General features: G+C 45.9%; 1 protein-coding gene across 20 annotated transcripts in view; it reads right to left on the bottom strand.

Moving 5' to 3' along the window:
* Positions 1–422: 422 nt before the first annotated feature.
* TFDP2 (transcription factor Dp-2) overlaps positions 423–14,228 on the bottom strand; it is a 197,132-nt gene continuing 183,326 nt past the window's right edge. For all 20 annotated transcript variants that reach the window (XM_066245216.1, XM_066245230.1, XM_066245219.1 and 17 more), the window contains 3 exons: positions 10,500–10,666; positions 5,104–5,209; positions 423–4,896 (listed from right to left, as the gene is read on the bottom strand). In XM_066245216.1, the coding sequence (XP_066101313.1) occupies positions 4,713–4,896; positions 5,104–5,209; positions 10,500–10,666 (457 nt within the window). In that variant the 3' untranslated portion in view covers positions 423–4,712. The remainder of the gene's footprint in view (positions 4,897–5,103; positions 5,210–10,499; positions 10,667–14,228) is intronic.

Here is a 14,228-nt window from a genome sequence, read left to right on the forward strand (position 1 = left end):
GCTTGAGTGCAAGTTAAACAAAATGAACATTGCATCAACTGTGAATTAGAGGGCAGGAGGCACACTCTGAGGGTCCCTCAAAGGGCACAGTGCAGGCCCCTGGCATACACCCTGGTTCTTCCATAGATTCAGATGATGACCAGTGCTTAGGAACCACTGCTTTGGGTGCGGGAAATGGGACACCTGTTCGGCAAAGTGGCCCTTATGTGGTCTTTAGCTCCATGAACACTAGGATATATGCAGAATAAAAGATGGCCTTTTGTGTCTAATATAAAAAGTAATGTATCCAATAACTTGGAGAACTATAACAAAACACCTAGAAAGTAGTCATTTTTCTACCTTTCAACTGCAAGTAGTGAAGCTAATGAGAACTTCATCAGTTACAATCTTCTCTTGGTTTATGGATACTGCTGGTAGCTAAGTTTGTTTTTTTCTTTTATAGAGACAGAGAGTCAGAGAGAGAGATAGATAGGGACAGATAGGAATGGAGAGAGATGAGAAGCATCAATCATCAGTTTTTCATTGTGACACCTTAGTTGTTTATTGACTGCTTTCTCATATGTGCCTTGACCGTGGGCCTTCAAGAGTAACCCCTTGTTTAAGCCAGCGACCTTGGGTCCAAGCTGGTGAGCTTTTGCTCAAACCAGATGAGCTCGTGCTCAAACTGGTGACCTCAGGGTTTCAAACCTGGGTCCTCTGCATCCCAGTCCGACGCTCTATCCACTGCACCACGGCCTGGTCAGGTAGTTTATTTCCTTCAACAGACTCCAAATTGCGTGCTTAACGCTGGAACAGTGCAGCCTCGGACTGAGTGCAGCCGGCAAGTGCATGGCGCGAACTAGTGTTTGGTGGTAAGAAGTGTGGACATTTTCCTTTCAGCTGCGGCTCAAGGCCCATGTCACCTTCTCAGGGGAGCCCTTTCCTGGCCGCCCCCAGCCCCAGCGCCTTCTGCCCACGGCCCCATTACCCTGTCGGTTTTTTCCATAACACTAATCAACCTGAACATCTTCTGTACTGTATGCACTCAAATTCTTACAGAAGGACTGCACCTCCACTCACTGCTAAGGCAGCAGTCTAACATGCCGGAGGGAGGGAGCAGAGGCATCTGCAGGGCCCTGGCGTCAATCACTGATAGAGCTAAATAAGGTTCTCTGCTCATGCGGCTCTGGCAGAAACAGCTCATCTCGCCCCGCAAACACCCACACACTGCAATCTGACTGTCCCAGGGGCCCCAGTTACAACCATACTCGGAGAACTTTGCAGGCTCCATGACCCAAGTAGCCAAGAGCCGTGGTTTAGCAGAAAGCCAAGTTACACATGTCTGCCTTCTGCCAGGCTCCACCGAACCCCTCTGTGCAGTAGCTCCATCTTTTTCTTTTAATTTTTTTTATTTCACTTATTCATTTTAGAGAGGAGAGAGAGAGAGACAGAGAGAGGAGAGACAGGGGGGAGGAGCTGGAAGCATCAACTCCCATATGTGCCTTGACCAGGCAAGCCCAGGGTTTCGATCCGGCGACCTCAGCATTTCCAGGTCGACGCTTTATCCACTGCGCCACCACAGGTCAGGCAGTAGCTCCATCTTAACCATCTGCCGGGACTACTTTGCGTCTGACTGACCCTGGCTCCATTTTTCAAGTATGGCAGAGTATGGTTACCACTGCAAATTTTGCTAATGAGGGAGAGTTATCCTTTTCCATCCTTTTAAAACAGCAGCAATTACACAAGTTTTCTCCCCACTGTTACTTAGGATCAAATGGAAGGAAACACATTTGGTCATCATCTGTTGTTTCCCAGGCCCGGTGGGCATGGAGGTGAGGGATCCCTGCGCCGGCCCGTGTTCCTGCTCCCACCCACGGTCCTCCGTGGCCATAGGGCAGTTTCTGCCAGCGCTCCTGAGGGTGCTTTCCTCACTTGTCACCACAGGAAGAGTCAGTGGAGAAGGTTCGCTGTGGGGAACGGCTAAGGGAAGTCTGGGCAGGTGCCTGGGCACCTTAAACACTGCCCTTCCCACAAAGGATCGAATATGGCAGACCAGTGCCACCACGTAAGAGCTAGTGGAGCAAGGATTTACTGAGCAAATGCCATCAGATACTTGGAAGGGCAACAGTAAACTGATCCTTAGGGGGAAAAGGCATCTGAAACTCCCCCCGAATCAGTGTGACCCACCCTCTCCGGACGGGATGTTCACGTGTGTGCCATACCCCCAAGAGCTAGCCCTATAAAGATGCCTGGATGTTGTCATCACGTCCCAGCTTTTTTTTCACTTTGATTTCTGAATGCTTAACTTTAGACCCAGATCATGTGTTTTGGGGAGATACGAAAGAACAACAGAGTTTATCTTTCTAAACACCTCAACCGCATCTCCGGCTCAGGAAGGCTCTTCCACCAGGGACATGCACTGACGACCACAGTGTGACTATCAGATGTGCCCAGCAGTTACCCAGAAACATCACTGAGAACAGGGGCCACTTCCAGCCAAACATCACACACCTATGACTGGAAAGGCCAGTGACGGGGCACCAATAATCAGACTTTGGTTGCTTTTCCTTTTAAACCCATATTTTATCTATTTTAAAGCACTACAGCAGCAGTAGCAGGAGGGAAAGAGGGAGGAGGGGGCAGGGGAGGGGGAGGGAAGAGAAGAGAGCAGTTTCCCAGGAACTTGAGGAAGCATCCTGCTGTTTGGTGGAAGAAGGGCTATGATGAATGTACCTGTCCTGAATGTTGGTGCCCAGGTCTTGGGACCTGTAGTACAATACTTTTTTTCCCCTCTTGGCTCTGTAGTACAGTACTTTGAAGACTAAAGCACTAGCTGTGGCCCTTGACCAGCTCCAGGTCCCTGCAGGGCCCGCTTCACACAGAGGAGAAAGGTAGGGCTTAGTAAAGGAGGGGCAGCCTCCTAAAGGGCAGTTTGGAAGGGAGCCTGGTTTCCCTGACTGCAGCTGACCATGTTCTAGTCACCATCTCAGCAGCCCGTGGGGGCCCGTGGGGCCCGCTGCGGCCCCTGCAGTTCCAGACCCTTCCCATCAGCCCAGCCTGAGTGATGTGTCCCAGGACTGAGGCTGAGGCAGAATTCTCTAAACACTGCCTCTACCTCTCCGCCCCCTCGAACATTCTGAGTCTGCTCTGTGGCTTATTTCTGACGGAATGAGTTTTGTCTTGAAAAAACTTGAAAGTTGTATGTTTTTGCATATCCGTTTCTCCGGCCCTCACCTCCAGCCCAGCCAGGCCTTCCGCCCCCCGGGCGCTGTGGGGCGCTGTGGGCAGAGCACCAGAGCTGGGCAGGCCTCCCGAGGCTCCTGCTCTCAGCCCGCCGGGTAGAGAAGGACTGATCTGGGCGGGACTTGGTGCTGGGTCCACAGGTGCTAGCTGTATGATCAAGGACAAAGCCAAATGATTCCAGACAAAGACGTGGAGTCAATTTTCCATCATGATTTGCTTGTTTTCAAGGCCTTAAGTGAAATGAAGCTGGGGTTGGCCATGGTGGCAGATGTCTCCAGGCCCTGCTCAGAGGAGCAGTAACAGAGCACACCCCGAGAACTCCAGGGGCATCTTTGGCGATGAGATAACACACCAGTTACTGCATGCGGCAAACCCAACCATTTGGGGAGGTCACCGGTTTTTGGTTGTTTCTGTGAAACTCTGCATCAGGTTAGTTTGAAACACAATTTCCCCAGGAGTAAACTCGATAAGGTCATTTTGATTAATGAAAACGTATAAAAGGTGGCAAGTACAGAAAAACATTGCTGTTCATATTCTGGAAATAGAATTTTCTTTTAAAAGTAATGACATGTGGTTCCTTTTCATCAACTGCACACCAGGTGAAATCACAATGACAGCAGAAAACTGTAAGCAAGCAATTCAGTCACAGGGATTTTTCTTTGTTCTAAATGAAAATGCTGTATGAAATGCATAGCTTTGATTAAAACTATAGATAGAATTTTCTTCTCCGTAAAACTCCAGATTTAGAATGCTGGCAAAAGGCAGTGCTGGCAAAGTATTTAATGCACGTGGAAATGCTATTCTACTTTGGCTTCCAGAAGTAGCCCTAAAAAATTCTATGCACCAATGCATTGGCTAATAATGATCATTTAAGTTTTACTATAAATGATTCTAAATGTCACTTAAGTCCTTAAGAATCAGCACTCGCTCCTTTCTAGAAGCCGTCTAAGGCAGCTGATGCGTAAAGCACCTCAACTAGATCTGTAACTAGTCAGCAGTTCCCACCTGTGCTCCTGAGGCCACAGGACTGCCGTCCACATCCCCAGCTGTACAACTCGCCCCACCGGGTTGTGCCTCGTAAGGGAGAGAAACATGAGCAACATGACCATCGACGGCTGTTCATCGTAGCAATCGCACTTCTAAGGAGGGTTACATGGGTGCGGGGGACAGAGATATCCCACCTCATGGAAGATAAATGAGCTTCATTCATGCTCCCCAACTTTCCTGGGACTGTCCCCACTGTCACCTCAGAAAGCTCGCTTTGTCCGAGAGGTGACCTACTGCTCTGCTGTTCAGGTCCATTCACACTATGTTCCCTTCCACCTCAGACGTGTCAGCCTGCGTGTAATTCACTTACAGTGTTTCCCTAGTTCCCACTGAACACAGAGCACAAGCAAAGGCAAGGACTGAAGCAATCATTTCAAAAACAAGAACTCACACTAAAAACACACATGAGCATCAAATATGAAAGCGTGGATTTTGTCCTGTCTTTATTCTGGGGAGGAAGAGTCCTCCTCCTCTTCTTCCTCGTCTTCATCGTTGAACGAGCAGGGGGTCTCACCTCGGGACTCGGAGCAGTGAGAGGCTGCACTGCTGGACTGGTGACTGTTTGGGGCAAGGAACTGCCCAGTTGCTAAGGCCACTTCAGCATCCAAGCATAACCCCTGGTTTACACTAGCAAACAATTAAAAACACACAGGCTCATTAATGCGGTGTATGCCTTAGGTTCTGTAAAACACAATTAAGTGAGGGAAGGCAGGGGCCACCGGCAAGCTCTGCCAAGATCTGCTCAGGGTCTGCACGGGCAGGGACACGCCAGCTCCTCCCCAGAAAGGCTCAGGGCTCTGTGGCTGGCCTTTCTAACCCTGAGAAAATACATACCTTGACTGGGGCAAGGTGGCGCCAGTGGTCAGGTCCAAATTTGAAACTGATTGGGTGGAGTTCAAAAGTAGTCCCTGATTTAACCAAGAAGGTCCTGTGGAGATATCTACAGGAAAGAAACAAGAACAGAAGGTGTAGGCTCTCCAAGTTCTGTGGCTGCTCTTGTGACAATGTGAAGAAAGCTGTTAAGTAAGGGTGTAAGCCTGTTTTAAATTATAGCTAGAGGCCCTGGCCTGGGAGCTCAGGTGGTCATGGGTTTGGCCCACAGTCTAGGAACATATGCGAGTCAACCAATGAATGTGTGAATAAGTGGACCAAAATTGACACCCCCTCCTCTCTCTCTAAAAATCTATTTAAAAAAACTTTCTAGCCTGACTGGTGGTGCTGCAGTGGATAAAGCATCAACCTGGAATGCTGCGGTCCCTGGTTCGAACCTCCGAGGTTGCTGGCTCTGAGCATGGGCTTGTCAGCACAGGGTCTCTGGCTTGAACAAGGTCACACTCGCTAGGCCCTGGTCAAGGCGTGTACGAGAAGCAATTAATGCACAACTAAAGTGAAAGCAACTATCAGTTGATGCTTCTCAATCTCCCTTCTTGTTTCTCTCTCACTCAAAAAATTTATTTTAAAACATAAGAGCAGGAAAAGACACACAGGAAGGCAGACTAGAGCAAGAAGGAATTCACATTAAACCAGTGCAGACGCTCCTTCTCTTTCTTCAGTAAGACCTCAAGCAGGCAGCTCAGAGGACAATCACTGCACTGCTTGGGATGCCTGCTGTCCTCACCGCAAGACTCAAGACTCTGATGTTAAGAGTTCTGAGTGGGTAAAGATGAAGTCTAATCCAAAAACCCCTACTGCAGTAGCTTTTAAAGTGCCCCCTGGTGAACTCGGTGCTATTAGTAACCAAAGATCTATTCTTTCTCCTTTCTCTTTTACTTGTAACTCAAACTAGCCCTTACTTTTTTCCCATCCTTTCGCAGGGACCATGCTGATCTCGGTCTCATTCTAATTTTAGTATACATGCTGCCGAAATGAGCACAAACCAGCCCTTATTTTAAAAGGTCATAAGCAGTCATGCTTTTAATGAGAGTGAGACGGGCATTACTGTCTCGGTCTACACGAAACATTCTGGGTAAGTCCTTTCCATCTTACTTTCTCAGCATACCCACACCCACCCTAGCACAACGCCGATCACTTCCTGCTGTGATTCTGCTTGTTTACTATTTATCTCCTTATCCAGAAGGTTCGCTCAGAGAAGGCAGTGACAGAAACCTCTAAGATCTAAATGTTACTGAATAAATGAGTATATTGCCTTTCAACAGCGATTTTACAAAGTACGTGATGTATATTAGAAATACATTCCTAAAAAGAAATTCTGGTCTGACCTATGGAGGCGCAGTGGATAAAGCATCAACCTGGAACGCTGAGGTCACCAGTTCCGAGCTTGCCCAGTCGAGGCACAATCGGGAGTTGATGCTTCCTGCTCCTCCCCCTTCTCCCTCTCTCCCTCTCTCCCTCTCTCCCTCTCTCTCTCTCTCTCTCTCTCTCTCTCTCTCTCTCTCCCCCCTCTAGAAAATGAAAACCTTAAAAAAATTCTTTAAATTACATTTTAAGATAGAATGTACACTCAAAAAATGTAACTTGCCAAAATGCTTTTATTATATATGTATATTTTTAATTTTCCCATTGATTTGCGAAAGAGAGAGAAAGGGGAGGGAGAGGGTGAAGGAGGGGGGAGGAGGGAGAGAGGGGGAGAAGGGGAAACAGGAAAAGGACAGAGGGAGAGGGGGAGAAGGGGAAACAGGAAAAGGACAGAGGGGAGAGGGGGAGAAGGGGAAACAGGAAAAGGACAGAGGGGAGAGGGGGAGAAGGGGAAACAGGAAAAGGACAGAGGGGAGAGGGGGAGAAGGGGAAACAGGAAAAGAACAGAGGGGAGAGGGGGAGAAGGGGAAACAGGAAAAGGACAGAGGGGAGAGGGGGAGAAGGGGAAACAGGAAAAGAACAGAGGGGAGAGGGGGAGAAGGGGAAACAGGAAAAGGACAGAGGGGAGAGGGGGAGAAGGGGAAACAGGAAAAGGACAGAGGGAGAGGGGGAGAAGGGGAAACAGGAAAAGGACAGAGGGGGAGAGGGGGAGAAGGGGAAACAGGAAAAGGACAGAGGGGAGAGGGGAGAGGGGGAAACAGAGGAAAAGGACAGAGGGGAGAGGGGGAGAAGGGGAAACAGGAAAAGGACAGAGGGGAGAGGGGGAGAAGGGGAAACAGGAAAAGGACAGAGGGGAGAGGGGGAGAAGGGGAAACAGGAAAAGGACAGAGGGGAGAGGGGGAGAAGGGGAAACAGAGGAAAAGGACAGAGGGGAGAGGGGAAGAGAGGGGGTAGAGAGAGAGAAGGAAGCATCAACTCCTTGTTCCACTTAGTTATTTTATTTAGTTGTACACTCACTGATTGCTTCTCCTATGTGCTGTGTCCGGGGATTGAACCAGCGACATTGGTGTGCTGGGTCGACACTTTATCTTCTGAGCCACCTAGCCAGAGCCGAGCTTTTATTGTATTTAATTAAAATTTTTATTATTAGTGTACAAAAAATACAAAACTATGTGTGTTGGGACTGGTAATGCTATCCAGGCAACTGTCTGACCAACTGAGAGGCATCCTGTGTAGGAAACAAGTAAACTAAGTATCTGATTTTAGAATGGCCTTGTGAACCTTTTTCCTCAGAGGCTAACCAAGGCAGCTGTGAGAAAAAGAACTTCAATTCTAAGAAACACAGCTGACTTTCAATACACTAAATAGCAAGTCTGTACACGATAAAATTAAAGCCAGAATCTTGTGCTGAATATTAAATAGCATTCATGGAAACTTCCTGTCAGAGCAAGCTATTTCCTTATTTGCGAGTACATTAAATTTTCCTTTCACAATTGCTTTGAAAAGCCTGTTTCTCTCACATTATCACAGAAACCACACAATGGTTCTCACCATTTTACTCAAGAGCCCTGTCCCTCTGCATACTATAGTCACACAAGTTTCTTCTTCTATTTTTTTTTCTTTTTTTGTGACAGAGACAGAGAAGGACAGATAGGGACAGACAGACAGGAAGGAGAGAAAGATGAGAAGCATCAATTCTTTGTTGTGGTACCTTAGTTGTTCATTGACTGCTTTCTCATATGTGCCTTGACCAGGGGGCTACAGTAGACCGAGTGACCCCTTGCTCAAGCCAGTGACCTTGGGCTCAAGCTGGCGAGCCTTGGGGTTTCGAACCTGGGTCCTCTGCATCCCTGTCCGATGCTCTATTCACTGCACCACCCACAAGTTTCTTCTTTTGAACTAACCAGAGAGTCTGTCCCCCGGCTGACATGAGGTCACCAGGAGGTAAAGAGCACAGAGCAGAGCCTGCTCAACTGTCCCTTCACAACGAGAAGAGGCTGAAAGGATGCTGTGTGGTTTACTGAGGAGCCCTTTCCCCAGAGCCTGCTGGAGTGCCGGCAGGACTGGGGTGCTGACACAACGCAGGCCCTGCTGGGGCAGAGAGTAGGGAGGACGGAGCAAATCGGAGCAGGGGACAGTACAGGCTGAGGGGCAAGGAGATGGGGTCACACTTGGAAGAGGTGGAGGATGCCACTTGAAGAACTAAATCCAACAGAAACGAAATTTCATTCAACAAACATTTGTGTTGTGACCAAAGGGCCAAAACCATGAAACAAAAAATAAAAACTACTTCTTTGCTTATATTTTTGATTTAATATACTTTAGAACTCATTAAAATGCCTTCAAAAGTGATGTGAAATTCTAGGTGGTAATACTTAAAATGAAGAAAGTTGCCAAAAGCCACAGCAGAAGCACAGCTTATACATCCAAATTTTAAGTGCAGAGCACACCACAGTCTTAGTAATGTAAGATAAGCATACAGATTTCTGAGTTAGTGAAAAACAAACAAACAAAAACAGATAAAGAACCCAATTTAAAAATGAGCAAAGGATCTGAATAGACATTCTCCAAGGCAGCTAGACAAATGGCCAAGAGGCACATGAAAAGATACTCAATCATTAATTGCTAGGGAAATGTATATACATCAAAAGCACAGTGAAGTACCACATCTACTAGGACGGCTATAATAAAAAAAGTTGACAAGTGTTTAGAAGGATGTGGAAAAACTGAAACCCTACATTGCTGGTAGGACTGTAAAATGGTACAACCGCTGTGGAAAACAGTTCTGCAGTTCCTCAAAATGTTAAATACAGAGTGAACATAATATCCAGCAATTCCACTTCTCCATACATACCCAAAACAATGAATATTATGCTCACATAAAAGCCGGTATAAGAATGTTTATAGTAGCAGCATTCACAATAGCCAAAAAGTGGAAACAATTCAAATGTCCTCCGAATAATGGAGAAGCAAAATATGGTATATCTATAAATAGCAATAAAAAGAAAGGGATGAAGTATTGACTCATGCTACAGCACGGATGTACCTTGGATGCACACTACGTCAGTCACAAAGGCCACATAGTGTACGACTATATGAACTGCTCAGAATGGACAAATCCGCAGTGACAGAAAGGACACTAGTGGTTGTGGGGGGGGGGGACTGGGGCAGGGAGGGGGGGACAGCAGGGAGTAATTGCTAATGTGTATGACATTTCTCCTTGGGGTCATAAAAATGTTTTAGAATTAGTGATGATTGTACAACCCTGTGAATGAATATATTAAAACCCACTGAATTATACACTTAAAAATGGTGTATATGGGGGGATGTATTCGGTGGGACACTTGAACCTATGTCAACACAATAAATTTAAATCAATAAAAAAAGTGGTGTATTTGGTGGTGTTTTAATTAAATCAAGAAACAAACTAAAACTGTTGGCACTGTCAGTAGAGCTGCAGGTACACTCCTCAAACCTGCACGTGATCCCTAGGACGTAATTATAGGAATGTTCAAAGTAGCACTGTTTTTTAATATCAAGGAATTGGAAACAAACTAAAGGTTTATTACTAGTAAAATGAACAAAGAAATTGTGATATTGTCACATAATGGAATTCTATACAACAGTAAAAATGTATGAATCATAGGTACATTAAGTCATATGGGCCAATCTGAAGAATACAATGTTGAATAAAAAAATCAAATCACCAAAAAATATATCACTATAATTCCATCTCTATCAAGGTCAGGGGTAGGCAAAACTAAGTTCTTTGCAGTTTACTTCATTTGTGTTTGTATCTTAAAGAAAAAGCAAGTGAAAACACAAGACATTCAAGGGAGTGGCTGCATTGAAAGGGGAAAGGGTTCAGGGTCAAGGGCAGGCATAAAATAGACTCAAACTAACTTTCTATGAGAACATGTTCGAGCTTGACATATTTAATCAGGAACAACGTGTGAAAACATCCGTTAACATACCTGAGATATAACCTTCTAAAGCCTTTGGCACCAGCGATTTAGCGAGTTTCAGGTCCTCCAAAGAGCATTTGCCTGACTCTAGGCCAAAGGACATTCCCATCCGCTTCAGCACTTCTATGTCATCATGGATCTCAAAGGTGTTGTCAAAATTGAAAAGATATTCAAACCTGCATCAGAAAACAAAGTCGGTATGGGGTTTTCCATGGTGTTGGGAAGGTCTGATGAGGAGGGGAGGCAGAGACAGACTCTCGCATGAACCTTGACCGGGATCCACCCAGCAAGCCCATCTGGGGCACTACTCTGTTGCTCAGCAACCGAGCTCTTCTTAGCATCTGAGCTGAAGGCCATGGAGCCACCCTCAGTGCCCAGGGCCAACTCACTGCAATTGAACCATGGCTTCAAGAGAGGGGGAGGGGTAGAGAAGCAGATGGGCATTTCTCCTATGTGCCTGACTGTAAATCAAACCCAGGACATTCACACACCGGACTGACACTCTACTGCTGAGCCAACCAGCCAGGGCCTAGTTTTATACTTTATATATTACGTAAAAGAATGAGGCTATAGTACTAGAAATTGTCACTATTCACAGCAAGAAGGGCCATTCTGCTGCTTAGGAGATGACAACTCAAATATACCACTTTCCCAATTAAAACAATTTCCCTGTGACAGACAAAAGGAGTCCATGAACTTCAGCCCTCATTAAGCTATTGCAAACTGAAGATAGAAATTCTGGTTTAAATTCAATACTTTTCAAAGTTGTCTACAACTTTGTCACAAAAAATAAAATATTAAGTAAAACTTCCAGACACCAGCCAGGTAGCTCAGTTGGTTAGAGCATTTTCCTGATATGCCAAGGGTGCAGGTTCACTCCCCGGTCAGGGCACACACAAGAATCAACCAATGAGCGCACAAGTCAGTGGAACAACAAATCAGTGCTTCCCTCTCTCTTTCTAGCCTTTCCTCTCTCTCTCAAATAACTAAAAAGTTTTCTTTAAAAAAGAAAAGAAAGCCTTCCAGTTTAATATAACCCTACTATGAGTTGGCCTATTAGGACTGAGGAGAACACATTTTGGATGCTTATTTCATATTTCATGAGTCAAGTATTAGCTACAGCATACATTTATTTATTTATTTATTTATTTATTTATTTATTTTTACAGAGAGTCAGAGAGAGGGACAGATAGAGACAGAAAGGAATGGAGAGAGATGAGAAGCATCAATCATCAGTTTTTCATTGTGGCACCTTAGTTGTTCATTGATTGCTTTCTCATTTGTGCCTTGACCGCGGGCCTTCAGCAGACCGAGTGACCCCTTGCTCAAGCCAGCGGCCTTGGGTCAAAGCTGGTGAGCTTTGCTCAAACCAGATAAACCTGCGCTCAAACTGTCAACCTTGGGGTTTCAAACCTACGTCCTCTGTGTCCCAGTCTGATGCTCTATCCACTATGCCACCTCCTGGTCAGGCTCCAAATATTCTTGAAAAATTCCAAAGCAGGATGCCCTGCTGCCCAGAACAAGCTTTCAATAAAGAGGTGAATGTAGGAAGAAACAGTCCCTCCAAGTTCTAGGCTGGGCCCTGAGGTCCTTCATCCACAGCCCTCAGATATACAGGGACAGGGTGTAGGTGAATGTTCTGGGGTAATGGGGGTTTACAGTGTCATAAAATTCTGTGTGTGAGTGTGTGTGTGTGTGTGAGAAAGAGAGAGAGAGAGAGAGCGCGCGCGCGAAAGGGACAGACAGGAAGAGAGAGAGATGAGAAGCATCAATTCTTCGTTGTAGCACCTTAGTTGTACACTGATTGCTTTCTCATATGTGCCTTGACAGGGGGTAGGAAGACTACAGCAGAGTGAGTGACCCTCTGCTCAAGCCAGCAACCTTGAGGCTCAAGCCAGTGACCATGGGGTCATGTGTATGATCCCACGCTCAAGCCAGCAACCCCACACTCAAGCTGGTGAGCCCATGCTCAAGCCAGCAACCTCAGGGTTTCAAACCTGGGTCCTCTGCATCCCAGTCTGATACTATATCCACTGTGCCATCGCCTGATCAGGCTAAAATTCCTCTATTAAAATCATGAGGACTGACCTGTGGTGGTGCAATAGATACAGCGTCAGCCTGGAATGCTGATGTCACTGGTTCGAAACCCTGGGCTTGCCGGGTCAAGGCACATACCAGAAACAATGAGTTAATGCTTCCCATTCCTCTCCCATCCCATCCTGCCTTTCTCTCTCTCTCTAAAACCAATCAATAACATTAAAAAGTAAATAAATAAAATCATGTGAGGATAAAACTTTTTATGCTAGATCTCAGATGAGGGAAAAAATGATAATTTAAAGCAAAATGCTGCATTTAAATAATTAAGTATATAAAATTGAATAAAGCACATTAACAAATTTTCAGAATAAAAATAAAAAAAGAATCTGAAGTGGGTGCCTGCCACAGACATGATTTCAGACATACATTAGAAGCAGACAGGTCGGTACATTTAATCCTCATAGTGAGAAAGCCGCCTGGTGAATTAAGGGGAAACGATTGCATCACCACAGTAACCGAAAGACAAGGCTTTAGGACCTACCTTGAAAAACAAGCTTCTACAAGCTTCTAAGAGCCTCCCTCCCTCTACCCCCAGGGGAGGGCTGGGACAGAGCGGGAGTCAGTAACCGCCCACTGACACAACAGCAGCACTGGACAGTGAGCAGACCCAGAGCCCTCCGGCCAATGGCTCCCAGACTTCCCGCCACTCCTTTTAGACTTAGAAGAGAATCTAGTAATTCCCGCAAAATAGACTGACTAGAGAGAATAACTAGAATTCTAATAGGCCTTTTTTCCAGAAAATATGTTAACCACTCTCTAGAATTCTGTTGGTGTTTTTTTTTTTAATTTTATTTATTTATTTATTTTGTGACAGAGTCAGAGAGGACAGACAGGAAGGGAGAGAAATGAGAAGCATTAATTCTTCACTGCGGTTTCTTAGTTGTTCATTGACTGCTTTCTCATATGTGCCTTGACCGTGGGGCTTCAGCAGATCAAGTAACCTCTTGCTCGAGCCAGCGACCTTGGGTCCAAGCTGGTGAGCTTTGCTCAAAGCAGATGAGCCCACGCTCAAGCTGGTGACCTTGGGGTCTCGAACCTGGGTCCTCCGCATCCCAGTCTGACACTCTATCCACTGCGCCACCGCCCAGTCTGGCTAGAATTCTCTGTTTTATAAGAATGTTAATTCTTCTAGACATAGGTTTTTGTAAAAAATTTACAAGAGTGTGAGTAACAATACAGACGTCATCTACCCTTTACTGACCACTGGGCTGGTCCTTTATGAATATATTTATAAATTTTGTGAGCCAGCAATTAAATACTGTGATTCTGATTTCAACGGAGGAAGGAATGAGATCTCTGAGAAGTTAAGAAACTATATAGCTACAGGAAACACTGCAAACGGACTTCCCAGCCTACAGGACAGTCTCTACTATTTCTAATTGTGTCTACAGTCTTAATTACTTTTGAAATCCCTGCCCACTGTTCTTTTTTTTCCTTGGTGACATGTCATTTAAGTGACCCAGAATCTCTAAGTGATAAAGATTCAGGAAGCAACACTGTCAAGAGAAAAGACTGGGAAAAACAGGGGAGAGTGAAGCCCATGGGCCATGCTGTAGCTATACGGCAGGGGTCCCCAAACTGTGGCCTCTGAGGCCATTTATCCGGCCCCCGCCGCACTTCCGGAAGGGGCACCTTTTTCAT

This window comes from Saccopteryx bilineata, chromosome 10, assembly GCF_036850765.1.
Source record: "Saccopteryx bilineata isolate mSacBil1 chromosome 10, mSacBil1_pri_phased_curated, whole genome shotgun sequence".
Lineage (NCBI taxonomy): Eukaryota > Metazoa > Chordata > Mammalia > Chiroptera > Emballonuridae > Saccopteryx > Saccopteryx bilineata.